General features: G+C 46.1%; 1 protein-coding gene across 25 annotated transcripts in view; it reads left to right on the top strand.

The window, feature by feature from the left end:
• Positions 1-308: 308 nt before the first annotated feature.
• The window catches only part of PARD3 (par-3 family cell polarity regulator), a 708800-nt gene continuing 694216 nt past the window's right edge, over positions 309-14892 (top strand). For 13 of the 25 annotated variants that reach the window (XM_016962986.4, XM_063781618.1, XM_009458252.5 and 10 more), the window contains exon 1: positions 509-729. In XM_016962986.4, the coding sequence (XP_016818475.4) occupies positions 610-729 (120 nt within the window). In that variant the 5' untranslated portion in view covers positions 509-609. Of the gene's footprint in view, positions 730-14892 lie in introns of all 25 variants that reach the window. The other 12 variants (XM_001145290.7, XM_001144818.7, XM_001144902.7 and 9 more) reach the window with 3 other exon arrangements.

Here is a 14892-nt window from a genome sequence, read left to right as displayed (position 1 = left end):
TGAAGGGGGCTGGGGGGCGCCTGGGCCAGGGCTGGTGGGGGCAGACGGCCGCCTGCCCGTGCTGGCACTGGGGCGAGGGGTCCCGCGCCCCCGGAGGGAGGGAAGGAGGGAAGGAGGTCGGCCCCCGAGGGCGGTGGCGGGGGCGCGAGCTGCGGTCCTGCGCTCCGCCCCGCGCGGGTAGCCGGCCGCGCCTCCCCCTGCCGCATGTGCGCGGTGTTGTGTGCCCTGCCCTGCTCCTCCCCCTCCCCTCCCCTCCCCTCCCCTCCCGCCGTCCCCTCCCCCAGCGGCCCCGAGCGAGCGCCAGCGCCACACAGCCCCGGGCAGCCGCCGGCGAGCGCGCCGAGACGCCGAACAGGTGGCCGGAGGCTGCGGGCGCCGCGGCGGGGAGAGGCGAGGCAAGCCCCGGGCGAAGCGAGGCGAGGCGAGGGCGGCCGGGCCGGGCATGCGAGCTGAGCGGCCCCCAGGCGTCGCCGCCGCCTGCCCGCGCCCCTAGCCGCCCGCGCGCCCGAGTCCCCAGCGACTCCTCCGCGCCCAGCGTCCCCGGTCCCGGCCTCGGCTGCTCCGGCTGCGCTCGGCGAGGGGCGCGGGCCCGCCCGCGGCGGCGGCGGCATGAAAGTGACCGTGTGCTTCGGACGGACCCGGGTGGTCGTGCCGTGCGGGGACGGCCACATGAAAGTTTTCAGCCTCATCCAGCAGGCGGTGACCCGCTACCGGAAGGCCATCGCCAAGGTGAGGGGCCGGGGGCGCGGGCGGGGAGGGGGCGGCGGCGGGGACGGCGCCGGGATCAATATGGCGCTTCCTGGAAGGGGGAGGAGAGGCGCAGGGAGGCGGGGAAAGGGAAAGTGCGGCCGGGCGGGCCTCGCGGGCGCCCCCCGCCCCGGACTGCGGGCGCCAAAGTTCTCCGCGCGGGCCGGGGCGCAGCCTCTGGGGCACCCAGCCGGGTCCCGCGGCCCCCGCCCTCACCCTCCGCCCGGGAGCTCCGGCCTCGGTAGCGCGGGGCGAGCCGGGCAGCGGCGCATAGGCCGGCCCTGGGCGCCTCCCCGGAGTCTGCAGACCCAGCCAAGCCCCGAGCCAGCGCGCGGGGGGCGCAGGCCGGGAAATCCAGCCCCAGGCCTCTCCCGGCTCCCAGGCCCCGGGGGCACAGGCCGGGGACTGGGAACTTTTGGTGTGAGGAGAGTTTCGTGACTGCCCTCCCGACGGAGGCGGGTTGCGAGCCTTCTGTCTCCTCTCCCTTCCTCGGGCGGGGGCGGAACAGCGGCGGGGGGTCTTTTCCTCCATGTCCCCTGCTGGTAGGGGCCGGCAGGGGCGGCCCGGCGCGTCCGGGGGCTGCAGGGTTTGGGGAGTCGCCGGCTTGGGGTCGGGGAGGCGTTCCCGGGAGGGCCACCGCTGGCACTTGGCACTCGCTTGCGAGCATTTACTGAGCTGATCCCACTTGCTGGGCTCTGGAAAGCACAACCTTGGAAGAGTCGCGAAATGAAAAGTTTTCCTGCGAGGACCTCAGCTCCTACCTATCCCGGGCTGGTTCCATGTGGCTGGGCTGCGGGGCCGGGCCTGACTTGGGAGTTGAGTGGATTTCCCTTTTTCCTGGTGGACTGATAACATTGTCTCCACTTCACAGCATTCCTCTACTATGTGTCAGAAGTGAAAAGGCGTTTTGTTAAATTGTTTTACCGACTGTGTCTGTGTTTGACAACAGCCCACGCTGAAGTTTCTCCCAAGCACCCGGGGATATATTTCCTTTGTAGTAGAGTCCTCTTTGGTGGGGAGCGCATTCGTTTGGGTGCAGTATTTCCCATTTGTTCCCGACAGTGGCCTGGCCCCTGTGGGCTTGGGGGCTGCAAATGACGTTGGAAAGTGGCTTGGTCAGCCCTGTTGAGCGTACACAGGGTACTCCGGTGGCATCTTCAGTTCTCTCAGAAATTAAGAAGTAAAAGCTTTTTAGACTTTTGTTTTGCTTTTAGTATATATTGGAAAAAATAGCATAAATTTGGCCTTTTAAAGACAATTTTGGGGGAGTTTGGAGACCCGACACAAGGGTGGAAGACGTTGGCTTTAGTAGCTCTGTTATGTTCCTTACAGTTGAACTCTTTTATTGAAAATCAAATAAAATTAGTGGGAATTGGGCACCTGTTTATCTTGCAAAGCTGACAAAGGGAAAGAAAACCATCTAAATGGACATTTAGCATTTTTAAGTGTTGTTTATGTGTGACAGTTTATGCTTTAAATGTTCCAAAAGAGTACTCAAATTGTTCAGGCACTCTGGAAACCAACAAAATAAATTGTGCAAGGAAAGAGAAATAAAGTAATATGCACTCTGCAGTACGTCTAGGCTCCTGAATAGGAAGAGGGTGGTCAACATTTTCTTTCACTGTACTAATTTTATGTGATTAAAATTGTTTTACCTACTGTGTCCCATGTTTCATCCTGCACAAAATAGACATAGGCTGAACTGCCTGTTTGGCAGTAGTTCAAATGTAGTTGTTCCAGGCATTCGTTCCACAGAAATTCTGAAGCTTTGACTGTGTCCATGGCACTGTTCTGGGTGCTGGACATCTAAGGGACCCACTGGCTGTGAGAGGCTGAGCAAGAGGCTGCGGGGTCCTCCAGGTGAAGGAGCTGGTGATGACATGGGGAGAAGAGGTGGCCTCTGGGATGCTGGGTGGCTAGAGTGCAGGGCCTTGGTCACGGACCTGGTCCTTATTAACGATTAGCAGTGGTTGTTTCACAGGGCGTAGAAAAGGGAGTGCAGTTTTCTTAAGGGTGTCTGGGAAGGTGTCACAAAGAGAAAAGGGGCCTATGAGCTGAAGGAAGGGAGGGTGATAGTGACATGGGAGTTGGAGATGAGAGGGAGGGTCAGAGATGGGTCAGGGGTTCCAACACTTACATGCTCTTTAAGTACAACTTAGAGTTCTGTAGGTGAATTTTAACGGGGGCTTTGCAGTATACCAAGTTCAGTCATTGGATCCCAAGATTGTTGACCCTCAAATGTTGCCAGAGCTGGAGTGTCTTCTAGGTCTCCTTTTTCTCGTTTTTCTTCTGAAATTGCTAGACAATGATTAAGATTAATTTTTAGTCTTTCTTACTACTTTTCCCATTCTATATTAAGTGATGAGGAAGTGTTAATATGTATTTAACACTGTTTTAACTTTTATTCTCTATCTGTTCCTTACCCGTATTGCCTAATAGAACAAGAGAAATTCTGTGTGAAGAATTGGGTGGCTGGATAGTTGTGGAGTGGTGTTTAGGTTGCTAGGTGACATGTGGCTTGATGAACTCCCATCTGGTGGGGAAAAATGTGGGCAGATCATGTTTATGGCTTTGGATAATAACCAACCAAGCCAAAAATAAAAAATAAAAAGGAAAAGAGAAAGGTCCCAACTCTCAAATCACCAAGGCTTTCTCTGCAGTAAACATTTTCTGGTGTGGTGGGGCTAATTTTCTGGCATTGCATGTGAGCTGTTTTCTCTTCAGGTTACACAAATCAATTTTTCTGGATAGTGAAGTGTCATGATTTAATACTAGACATGTCCTCAGTGAGTAGATATTTGAAGGCTTATGCTTAGTCATGTGTGACATTTCTTTTTTCCTCTCCTGAAAGATGGTTTTGTGGTTGTGATCACTGATGGGTGGGAATAGCTGTTCATCCTCATCCACCCATCTGCATTAGGAGCCTCGCTAAGGACAGTGCGGTGCTAGACATTGGGAACCGCGTTACATGGACCGTTCTCATGAGGGTGCAGGATGGGAGGATGGACTGTGTCTGCATCTGTTCTTCTGTGCTTGCGACCTGACACGCGTGATTCCAGGTGGACATGGTGCTGAGCTGCAGCGCTGTGTGGGGTTGGTTGAAGGGCTGCTGTGTATAAAAAGTCATGCTCTATGAAAAAAATATAAGACTGAATTCGTGCAATTTTCAAAAAAAGTATAATCTAGGAGACAGGAAGAATATATAACAGTATAAATAACAGTAGGTGGTAGCATTAATTGGCACCACTGTGATACAGTCAGTAATCGCTTCTGGATTTTGGAGGTGGGTGCTATCATTATGGGGTGTGTGTGGGAGTCTCATTTAGTCACTAGGATTTGAACTGGGCTTGGTTGGTGGGAAGGCTGACCTTGATATAGGGCAGTGCTTGCTAACTGGGTAAGGCACCTGCCTGCAGGGGCAGATGGGCTCTGGGTCTGAGGTCTGCAGTTGGGGTCTAGGTGCGTGAATCTGCAGAATGTCTGCTACGATTCTGAGAAGTGAAAGGGAGGGCATTCCAGGAAGGCAGTATGGACAAAGGCAATTCAGGCATTCAGCCCAGGGGGTCAGGATCAAACTGAGGAGGATGGAATGCCAGGGCAAGACCCTGAGACTTCTTGCAGTAGGAAGGACTGTGGTGTTTAGCTAAGAGTCAGGGTAACAAGTAGTTCTAGGAGGATGACCTGAGCAACCTTAGATGAGGTTTGGATGGATAATTCCTTAGCATTTCATTCTAAATAAAGGTTGCTGAGTGACCAAAAGGGGAAGGAGAGAGTGAAGGGCAAAAGTGAGGGCAAGGAGGTGCTGGAGCCCCTTTGCTCACTGTTCCCACCTCCCTCATAGCCCTCCTCTCAGCCTGTAGGGGAGCTTTGGATTGGGTTTGGTGACTTAGGTTTACAAGCCATTTAACCTTGGGTATAGGGGAGCTTTGTATTGGGTTTGGTGACTTAGGTTTACAGGCCATTTAACCTTGGGTACACCAACCCTACGGAGCCCCATTATCTCAAGTGGAATATTCCCTGGCAGGGTTAATGTAAGTATTAAACAGGATGATGAGAGGGAAACTCTAAAGTCCTGGGCCTGGCCCATACTGGCTGCTCCATAAAGATGAATGGAATCACCAATATGTTTTATCCACCAAGCAGTTTTACACCCAGGGAACTTTCCCAAGTGTCCCACTATTGCGGCTTGGATTTTTCCTCTTTACTTAAAAACGCAGCATGTAATTTCATTGAAGGATAGGTAAGAATGTGAGATTGAATGACGTGCAGCACCACAATCAGGAGAACAAAATTGTGTGTTGCATGTGTGTATGGGCTGGGGCAGTAAAAGCTGCAGGTGTTGGCTTGATTACAGGTTGATTATTGGGGCCTCTGGCTTCTGTCCCCAAGCACATCACTTTAGAGTGATTTAATAGCAACCTGTTGTTATTACAGGTTGAGCATCCTTTATCCAAAATACTTGGGACCACACAAGTATTTTGGATTTTTCTGGACTTTGGGATATTTTTGTATATATAATGAGATAGGTTGAGGATGGAACCCAAGTCTAATGTATTGTTAGAATTTATGTTTCCTACGTACCTTATACACATAGCCTGAAGGTAATTTTATGCAGTATTTTTGTGCTTGAAAATAAGTCTGTGGTAAGTACTTACATGTGGAATTTTCCAGGTGTGGCGTCATGTGGGTGCTCAGTAAGTTTCAGATTTTGGAGTATTTTGGATTTTGGATTTTTCAGTTAGGGATGCTTGACCTGTATTTTTTAAAAAGTTGAGCTCATGGACAGAAACTTTTGAAAATGTGCTTTTTTGGTGGCGGGAGACTGTTGATTAGTAACATAATGACAGTCATGGTTTTTATGAAAAATCTTGTGGTTGGTATGGAATTTTTCTGTGAATAAATGTATGACTGCATGTTATTCATTTACAAGCGTATTGAAACTTTTAAGAAAATAGTTGTACTGTTGCAGAGATTGAAAGAAAATAGAGGCAAGCATAAAAATAGTGAAATGAAAGCAGCTTTATTTATTTATTTATTTTAACATTTTCTGCCTTCCCTCTAAAAAGGAAAAAGAAACTAAACATTTTTGAAAGGCTGATCTTTCCAGAATTCAAGTCACATTGTCCTCTGGTGCTGAAGCGCCTTTGTCCCGCGTTCTCCAAGTCCTGCCTTCTGAGCACAGCCTGTCCCTGTAGGGACCCCTCTTGCCTTCCAGCCACTCCCTCTGCAGCTGCTCCACCCCCTGGGACTCACATACACTTTGCTGCCTCTGTTCTGGCATTTTCTGTTTCTTCTGCCTGGGACATTTGCTCCTTCCTTGCACTCATTCGTGAGTCTTAGCCCAGACAGCCATCTCCAGGAGGCTGGCTCTCCATCCCAAGCTGCTAGAGGATCTTTCTCCCTGCCTGCTGCCTCTCCTGGGGACGTCCTGGGTGTAGCTCCTGTACCGACTCAGATGCTTGGGCTGTGCTGTGTGGTTTTCAAGTGTATCCGTGCACCCTTCCTCCCTCCGGGTGAAATGCTTGAAGCGGTGGCTGAGCTTCAGTCTTGGTGAATAGCCCGTGTCTGTCACATTGCAGTCAGAATGTTGAGTAAATAGAAAGTTGAGAATCGACATGTTACACTGGTCTCACACAAAAAATACACTTCTGCTGAGAGGACTATCATCAGCACTCGTGAATTTAAAGGACTTTAAGGTTTGGTGTGTTTGACATACTGGCACAAACAGCTTGTAATGGAAACTAAGATTTAATGAGGTTTGGAGTACTTAGAAGTTACTCTTTCATATCAGCTGTCTTGAGGGAGTTCAGTTTGTTTTTCAGCTCAAGCAGAGGACCCTCCTGGGATTCGCATTGGGCGAGGTTCAAGGCAGGTGGCCAGGGCTGTGTGAGAATCTGGCCCTGGAACACACCTATGCTTGGTCTGGTGCCTCTGATTCCGTCAGTTGAGATGCTTGGCTGAGTGCCAGGACTGAGTAGGAATGTTTAGGATCTGAGATTCTCAGAGAGAATCTGGCGGATGTGAAGCGCTTCTTGGCTTGTGGTAGACATGGATAAATTGGTTGTGGAGGGAATATTTAAAGTCTCACTTGGATGCAGACCCACAGACGGATCCTCCGTCTGTCCTGGGAGGTTCTACCTCCCCACAGAGTTGGGTGCAAGTTGGTGATGTTGCGCTCCCCATAGATGATTAGAGCCCTCGGTATTTTTTTTCAAGGATGGAAATAAACATGTAAGATTGGGCCAGAAGGTGCTTTCTATAGGTAATTTTCCATCGGGGGAGATGGCATGCTAAGCCCACACAGCATGCTTTCATCCTGCTTGGCCACTCGCTCAGCATTCCTGGCTGGGACCAAGGTCAATGGCTGTAGAGCTGGACATCAGTAAATGTATACAGTTTTACCTGTTTTGGGTACCTTTTCTGTACAAAAGCAAATCTTTATCAAAATAAATGCCGAGTTCAGTGAATAAAGTAGAAAGGTGACTGATTTTTTTTGTCTTTTAGTCATTATTTACAAGTTTTTTCTTTCTTTCTTTTGTTTTTTTTGAGACAGGGTCTTTGTCACCCAGGCTGGAGTGAAGTGGCGTGATCTCTGCTCACTGCAGCCTCAACCTCCCAGGCTCAAGCGATCCTCCTGCCTCAGTCCCCCAAGTAGCTGGGACTACAGTTGTGTGCCGCCACACCTGGCTAATTTTTGTAGTTTTTGTAGAGACGGCATCTCGCCATGTTGGCTAGGCTGATCTCAAACACCTGAGCTCAAGCAATCCACCTGCCTTGGTCCTCCAGAGTGCTGGGATTACAGGCACGAGCCACCATGCCTGGCCTAAATTTTAGCAAATAAGTAAAAATAACTTTGTTTTAACTTATTTAGTAAATAAGTAAACATTTTAGTAAATAAAGTTAAAATAACTTTCGTGTATAGGTCTGTGCCTTCTTGCATCTGGCCTGCTATCTTTACGTGGTTTTTGCCATTTAAATATTACTTTTGTGTATTCCTTTTTTCTCCATCAACTCATATTGGTCCTTGCAAGTAAAATTTCAAGCTCCACATCCAAGTGACTTTAAATATCAATTATTTATTTTTTTCACCTAAACAGAGTATATTTTGTATATAGTCTCTGTACTCTATTCTGTATATATTTTATATATACTCTTTATATATATACACACACACAAACACACAAGAGAAATGAAAATGTGTACACAAAAACTGTACATCAGTGTTCATAGCAGCAAGCCCACATATTGTATAATTCTGTTCCTATAATGTGACCAGAGTGGGTAGCTCTATAGAGACAGTAGAGTGGTGTTTCGCTAGGACTGGGAGTTTGGAGTCATGGAGACTGTGAATGGGTATGAGGTTTCTTTTTGGGATGATGAAAATATTCTAAGATCATGGTGATGGTTGCACAGTTCTATTCAAGTGTATACTTTCAGTGGATGGAGTTTATGGTTATGTGATTATATGTCAATAAAGATGTTAGAAAAATAGACTGCATAAGCCACTATGAACAACGCTCCATTTTTAGGTATTTTGTAGTTCTGAGCATTTCATAAAATGACATATATATGTGTATCAGAGATGCTCAAAACACTTCAAATGAAAACTGGCTGTCTTTAGGAGTTTTCCATATAGTGTGGAATCCTTGCTTTCTCAGGCCTGTCCAATGTGTCCTGTTTACTGTCTGGTAAGCTCCTGGCTGCTGAGCCTCCAGGTCCCCTGGTCTCTGTGTGCTACCCCCTACCCCCTCTAAGGGCTTCACCAATTGTTCTTTAGCCAGAGACTCCTTCTACCCAGCTCGCCAGCTACCTTTGTGCAGTGGAGGTTGAGAATGCCCCAAGGATGCACGTAATGGACCAGCCTTTCCAGCATTTGGCTTTGGCTCCCAGAAATTTTGAGCTTTGGCAAATCTTACAAGCTCTGAGAGCCTCTGTTTCCCCATGTTCTCATATTCAGAGGTGCTGGGCTGGACTCCCACTGCCAGTTCCCTGAGCTGTGCAGGGACTCCTGCTCTGCATGGTTTGTTTTGGTGCTCATGGGACCATAAGTGATGTGCAGTGGCTTTTCAGATGGTTATACAGGGTCCAGGACCTCTTACTGCTCCCATCCATGCTGTGAGAATATTTTGCCTCACCCCGACCCCCCCAACTTTGAAATGACGGGGCTTGCTCTCCAGGTCAAATGGATGCTATTGAGAGTTAGGGTAAATTTTGCTTAGGGTTGGCTGGGTGAGACGGCTCACGCCTGTAATCCCACTGCTTTGGGAAGCTGAGGTGGGAGGATTGCTTGAGGCCAGGAGTTCAAGACCCAGCCTGGGCAACATAGTGAGACCCCGTCTCTTTTTAAAAAAATTAGCCAGGCATAGGCCGGGTGTGGTGGCTCACGCCTGTAATCCCAGTACTTTGGGAGGCCGAGGTGGGTGGATCACGAGGTCAGGAGTTCGAGCCTGGCCAAAGTAGTGAAACCCCATCTCTACTTAAAGTACAAAAAATAGCTGGGCATGGTGGTGCACACCTATAATCACAGCTACTTGGGAGGCTGAGGCAAGAGAATCACTTGAATCCTGGGAGGCAGAGGTTGCAGTGAGCCAAGATAGTGACACTGCACTCCAGCCTGGGCGATGGGGAGATTCATATCAAAAAAAAAAAAAAAAAATTAGCCAGACATGGTTGTGTGCATCTTTAGTCCCAGCTGCTCAGGAGGCTGACGTGGGAGGATTGCTTGAGCTCAGGAGTTTGAGATTGCAGTGAACTATGATGGTGTCACTGCACTCCAGCTTGGGTGACACAGAGAGACAGTGTCTCTAACAGAAAAAAAAAAATTTGTCTAGGATGTCCTTCAGAATTTCCTTCTTTCTTTCTTTTTTTTTGTCTTTTTGAGACGGAGTCTCGCTCTGTCGCCCAGGCTGGAGTGCAGTGACGTGATTTCTGCTCACTGCAAGCTCCACCTCCTAGGTTCACGCCATTCTCCTGCCTCAGCCTCCCGAGTAGCTGGGACTACAGGTGCCCACCACCACGCCTGGCTAATTTTTTTGTATTTTTAGTAGAGGTGGGGTTTCACCGTGTTAGCCAGGATGGTCTCGATCTCCTGACCTCGTGATCCGCCCGTCTCAGCCTCCCAAAGTGCTGGGATTACAGGCGTGAGCCACCGCGCCCGGCCCCAGAATTTCTTATTGTCTCAAGATAAGTATCTTTTAATGTAAATCACATCATGCTCAGAAGTGACTAAGACAATTCCCTTTGTGAATTACAGATGTATGATATTGCATGATACGAACTGTACGGTGTATATATATATATATATATATATATGCACATACGTGTGTATTTCTGGGGTGATCTTTTATGGTGGTATAAATTTAAGTCATTTTAGAGATGATAGTCAAGTCAACATTCTCCCAATCTTGGTGTTTTTAACTATTCAGACACTGTAAGATTTAAGGTTTTGGAACTCAGATGTATATTTTTCTGGTGTCTGGTTTTTCCCTTCTTGTATTTGAGACGGAGTCTCACTTTGTTGCCCAGGCTGCAGTGCAGTGGCACAGTCTTGGCTCACTGCAACCTCTGCCTCCTGGGTTCAAGCGATTCTCCTGTCTCAGCCTTCCGAGTAGCTGAGATTACAGGCGCCTGCCACCACACCTGGCTAATTTTTTGTATTTTTAGTAGAGACAGGGTTTCACAATGTTGGCCAGGCTGGTCTTGAACTCCTGACCTCATGATCCGCCCGCCTCAGCCTTGCAAAGTGCTGGGATTACAGGCTTGAGCCACCGCGCCCGGCCTTTCCCTTTTTGTTGATTGTACCGCATCCCTTTAGATTAGAAAACTAATCTATGTTATAGGGTTTATATGTTTCAAAAAGCCTCTTTGAGATAGACTACACTAAAAATCAGTGTTTCCTTCTTCAACACTTAAGAAATCAACTTGATATTATGTCTCAAAAACCTAAAATTGCTAACCAATCAAAAGATGTGTATTAATATTAAAAACACAAAGAAAGGAGTGTTGTTTTTGTGTTGGTGGTATATATGAGACTAGATTTTTTTGTTCAATTTCTTTTACATAGACAATACAAATTGGAAAAAAGTTTTTATGTCTGTGTTTTAATTTTCTTCTCGAAGTCCAATGTTAAGTCCAAAGTTAAAAAATAAACCTTTAGAAGTATGAGGGACAAAGGAAAAAAGAAAACTCTTCCAGGAAACGTATTTTCTTATACCACAAAGGCATTTAACATGTGTCATTTATAATGCTGAAACCCAGTGTGCAAAACCATATGTGAATAATGGTTAGCCAGATTCCTGCCCAGCAGGGTTATACTCTAAACTTGGATTTCTTTTATTACACACAGCAGCACCGGCAGAAGAAGGAGGTAAAATGTGCAGGATATTGGTTCCTGATGTACTACAACACAGGATATGACTAATCACTAAATTCATTAATGTTGAACATAGGATTTGGTACCTTTACCACTTTGTTAGAGATCTGGAAAAAAAATCTTCTAGACAAATCAAGTTGATCTTGGCCAAGTGCAGTGGCTCATGCCTGTAATCCCAGCACTTTGGGAGGCCAAGGTGGGCGGATCACTTGAGGCCAGGAGTTCAAGACCAGCATGGCCAACATGACAAAACCCCATCTCTATTAAAAATACAAAAAAATTTAGCTGAGTGTGATGGCAGGTGCCTGTAATACCAGCAACTTGGGAGTCTGAGTAGTGAGAATCGCTTGAACCCGGGAGGCAGAGGTTGCATTGAGCTGAGATCGTGCCACTGCACTCCAGCCTTGGCGATAGAGCGAGACTTCATCTCAAAAAAAACAAAAACAAAAACAAATCAAGTAGATCCCTAAGTGCATCATTTGGATTGATAACTATTTTTTACTGCATCTGGAAGGTGGTGGCATTTTAGCGGTTGTCATGTTGGGGAATATGAAATAAATATATTTTAAATTATGAAAGCACATCCTATCAGGAATATTTTTTCCAAGGAAACTTGCAATGCTAACAAACTCCTGAACTTTATTATTGTTATTTTTTATTTTTATTTTTTATTTTCCGAGATGGAGTCTTGCTGTGTCACCCAGGCTGGAGTGCAATGGCGTGATCTCGGCTCACTGCGACCTCCACCTCCTGGGTTCAAGCAATTCTACAACCTCAGCCTCCCAAGTAGCTGGGATTATAGGTTCCAGCCACCACACCTGGCTAAATTTTTGTATTTTTAGTAGAGATGGGGTTTCACCATGTTCATCAGGCTGGTCTTGATGGAGTCTTGAACTTCTGACCTAAAGTCATCCGCCTGCCTTGGCCTCCCAAAGTGCTGAGATGACAGGCATGAGCCACCGCGCCCGGCCAACTCCTGAACTTTCTATGGTGGAGTCATTTTTGTCTTTTACGTTTTAAGACTCACACAGATGTTTGCAAAAACACCGTTAGCTGAAAGTGGAAAGTTTGGTGATGGGTATTTTGCTTCTAGGAAGCAAAAACATCAGAGTGACACATCATGGATCAGGATTCTGAAGAGGAATCTCTCCCAGACATTTATGGAGAGTTAAGAGAAGTACCTTTGTGAGCACGTGATTCCTGCCTTCTATTTTTTTTTTTTTTTTGGTTATTTATTTATTTATTTTTTTGAGACGGAGTCTCACTCTGTTGCCCAGGCTGGAGTGCAGTGGTTTGATCTCGGCTCACTGCAACCTCCGTCTCCTGGGTTCAACTGATTCTCTCACCTCAGCCTCCCAAGTAGCTGGGATTACAGGCATGCACCACCACGCCCAGCTAATTTTTTTTTTTTTTTTTTTCATTTTTAGTAGAGACGGGGTTTCACCTTGTTGGCCAGGCTGGTCTTGAATTCCTGACCTCAAGTGATCCACCCACCTCAGCTTCCCAGAGTACTGGGATTACAGGTGTGAGTCACTGTGCCTGGTCGGGAGTCCTGCCTTTTAATACCACCTGCTTTGTGGGGTTGTTGTCTGGGTTCAAAGAGAGAATGTGAAAAGGTATTGTAGGAGGCCAGGTGGACTACATGTTAGCTGTACTGTCCCTTTGTTTTTACCAGGAGTGTTTGCCAGTGATTAAGTCTCACTAGAATAGGCTTTTCTAAATTGTTTTATCTCATCCTCATTAGAACTTCACCACATGTGGGAAATCATGTGGCAAAACTGTCTCTCTTAAAAAAAAAGTCACCAAGGAAACCTCCTTCTGCAATTTAAGAAATAAAATCCCAGTGACATTGATTTGGATGCTCCAAACATGTCCATAATGGAAGAGCTTTTCCAGGTTTTGGTTTGGGCCCCCCAGACCAAAGCTTTGACACATAATACAAGCTCTGTAAGTCTGTTTTCCTGTCTGTAATTTGGGATTGTCATCTTTGTAGGGTGTCATGGAGATTAAGTTATTCACTGTAGACAATGCCCCTTTCATGTAATAGATTCTGTCAGTATTAGATCTTTTTCTTTCTCTTCAAGTTTCAAACATAGATTAGGCAAAATTTTAATGGCTATTTCACAAAATCAGCTTGATTCTTGTTTATGACATCAAGTGTTGTTTTTCCAGGTTGTCTGTTAAAGGGCTACTTTTTTTTTTTTTCCTAAAAGTGCTTTAGAAATTCCAGTGTTAGTATGTATGCATCATTTAGCTAAGAATGAAGATATAAAGATCACCCAACAGTTTAAGCTGATTCTTTTACAGGTCAAGGAGAATTGTGTTTGTCTAGCTATCTTAGCTGTGTAGGACTTTCTACTTGTTACTTCCTAAATAATTGCAGCCGCAACACTGCTACTTCAAAGGAAATTACATAAATTTTATTTGCTGTATTTAAAGTACATTAAAAGGCGTCACTTACACATTTTTCATTAAAAATACTTTTAAAACTTGGAAAGGATAAAAGTATAAAATGTAAATACTGTCTGTATTAATAAAATGCAGAGATGTTTTAAAGGCCTTTAGTGTTTATTAACTAGTAATAGTTCTGAGAATACCCTGGAGCTCAAATAGATAATCTGTGTTATAAAATAAGTGGGAAAGTTGACATTTTTGTGACTTTTCTAATCCTTATTATATAGGCCTCTATAATTCATGTGCCCATAACACTTCTTAAGATGTGATTTTGGGCATCTTAAGATGGTGATTTCGGGCAGCTAAATCAGCAACAAAGGAACACAGAACATCTTTTGCTTAGGTAGGTAGTTGTAAGGGTTGACAGATTGATGCAACTTTTAATACTTTAGTTTGGCTAAAGGCACCCAGTGCCAATCACCTGAAGACTTCACCCAGGAGTTGACCTATTTATCATACTAAATAGGGAGTGGCGTCTTGAAGGCTCATTCACATTCTGGGCTTGGCAGGCAGTGCGATGAAGTCAGACTTGCAGTTATCAGCACCCTGGCTTTGTATTCAAGAGGACTACCTCCTCTCATCCGTCTTTTTCATACCACAGTATTGAAGGGGTTGTTTTCCTCTTTGAAGACCTTAAACATCTCATTAATTAAAGTAATGCTTCTTCCCTCTCCCCATATGCATTTAGGGAAGTCGCTAAGCAGTGATTGAAGTAGTAAAGCTTATCTATGGCACAGCACTCCTATTTTGACTCTGATCCCTTCCTGTATTTATTTGTAAACATTTTTTCATGTGAGTGTGTTTGAAATTCCAAGTTTTAGTTTCCTACAGGATGTGAAAAAGACCTAGCAGCACGGGAGATAGGAATGTGTTTTTGTGCGTCTGTCTCTTGCCTTCATGCTTCCCCTTTGTTTTTGTGCTTTGCTAATGAAAGCGATGAATGGTGCTTTCAAAAACTTTCCAGAATACTCAAGTGTTTTATAACAAAATTGCAGAGAAATAATTCGGGGAATTTTTGACAGATCTTAGAGTGTTTTGATAGGGGGGATTTTAGTCCGAGGCAGAAGAGTTTTGGCCCTGCATTGTTTCTTTACCGATGAGAAGTGAAGCTGCTTTCTTTATAGATTCCGGGGAGTGGTATTTTCAGCTCAGTCTCTGCTTTTGGTGTTAGAAAGCTTTTTAGGTCAGGACTCATGATCGAAAGCTCTTGCATAAGAGGTGCTTTTACCAGGGGCATTATTTATCTGCCTATTAGTTTAGGAGGTTGTTGGGAAGGTACCGTTTTAACAACAGTGAAACCTGTCACTTTTTTTTCATTC

Source organism: Pan troglodytes, chromosome 8 (assembly GCF_028858775.2).
Source record: "Pan troglodytes isolate AG18354 chromosome 8, NHGRI_mPanTro3-v2.0_pri, whole genome shotgun sequence".
Lineage (NCBI taxonomy): Eukaryota > Metazoa > Chordata > Mammalia > Primates > Hominidae > Pan > Pan troglodytes.
Note: the sequence above shows the minus strand (reverse complement) of the source record. Positions and strands in the feature narration are given on the sequence as shown.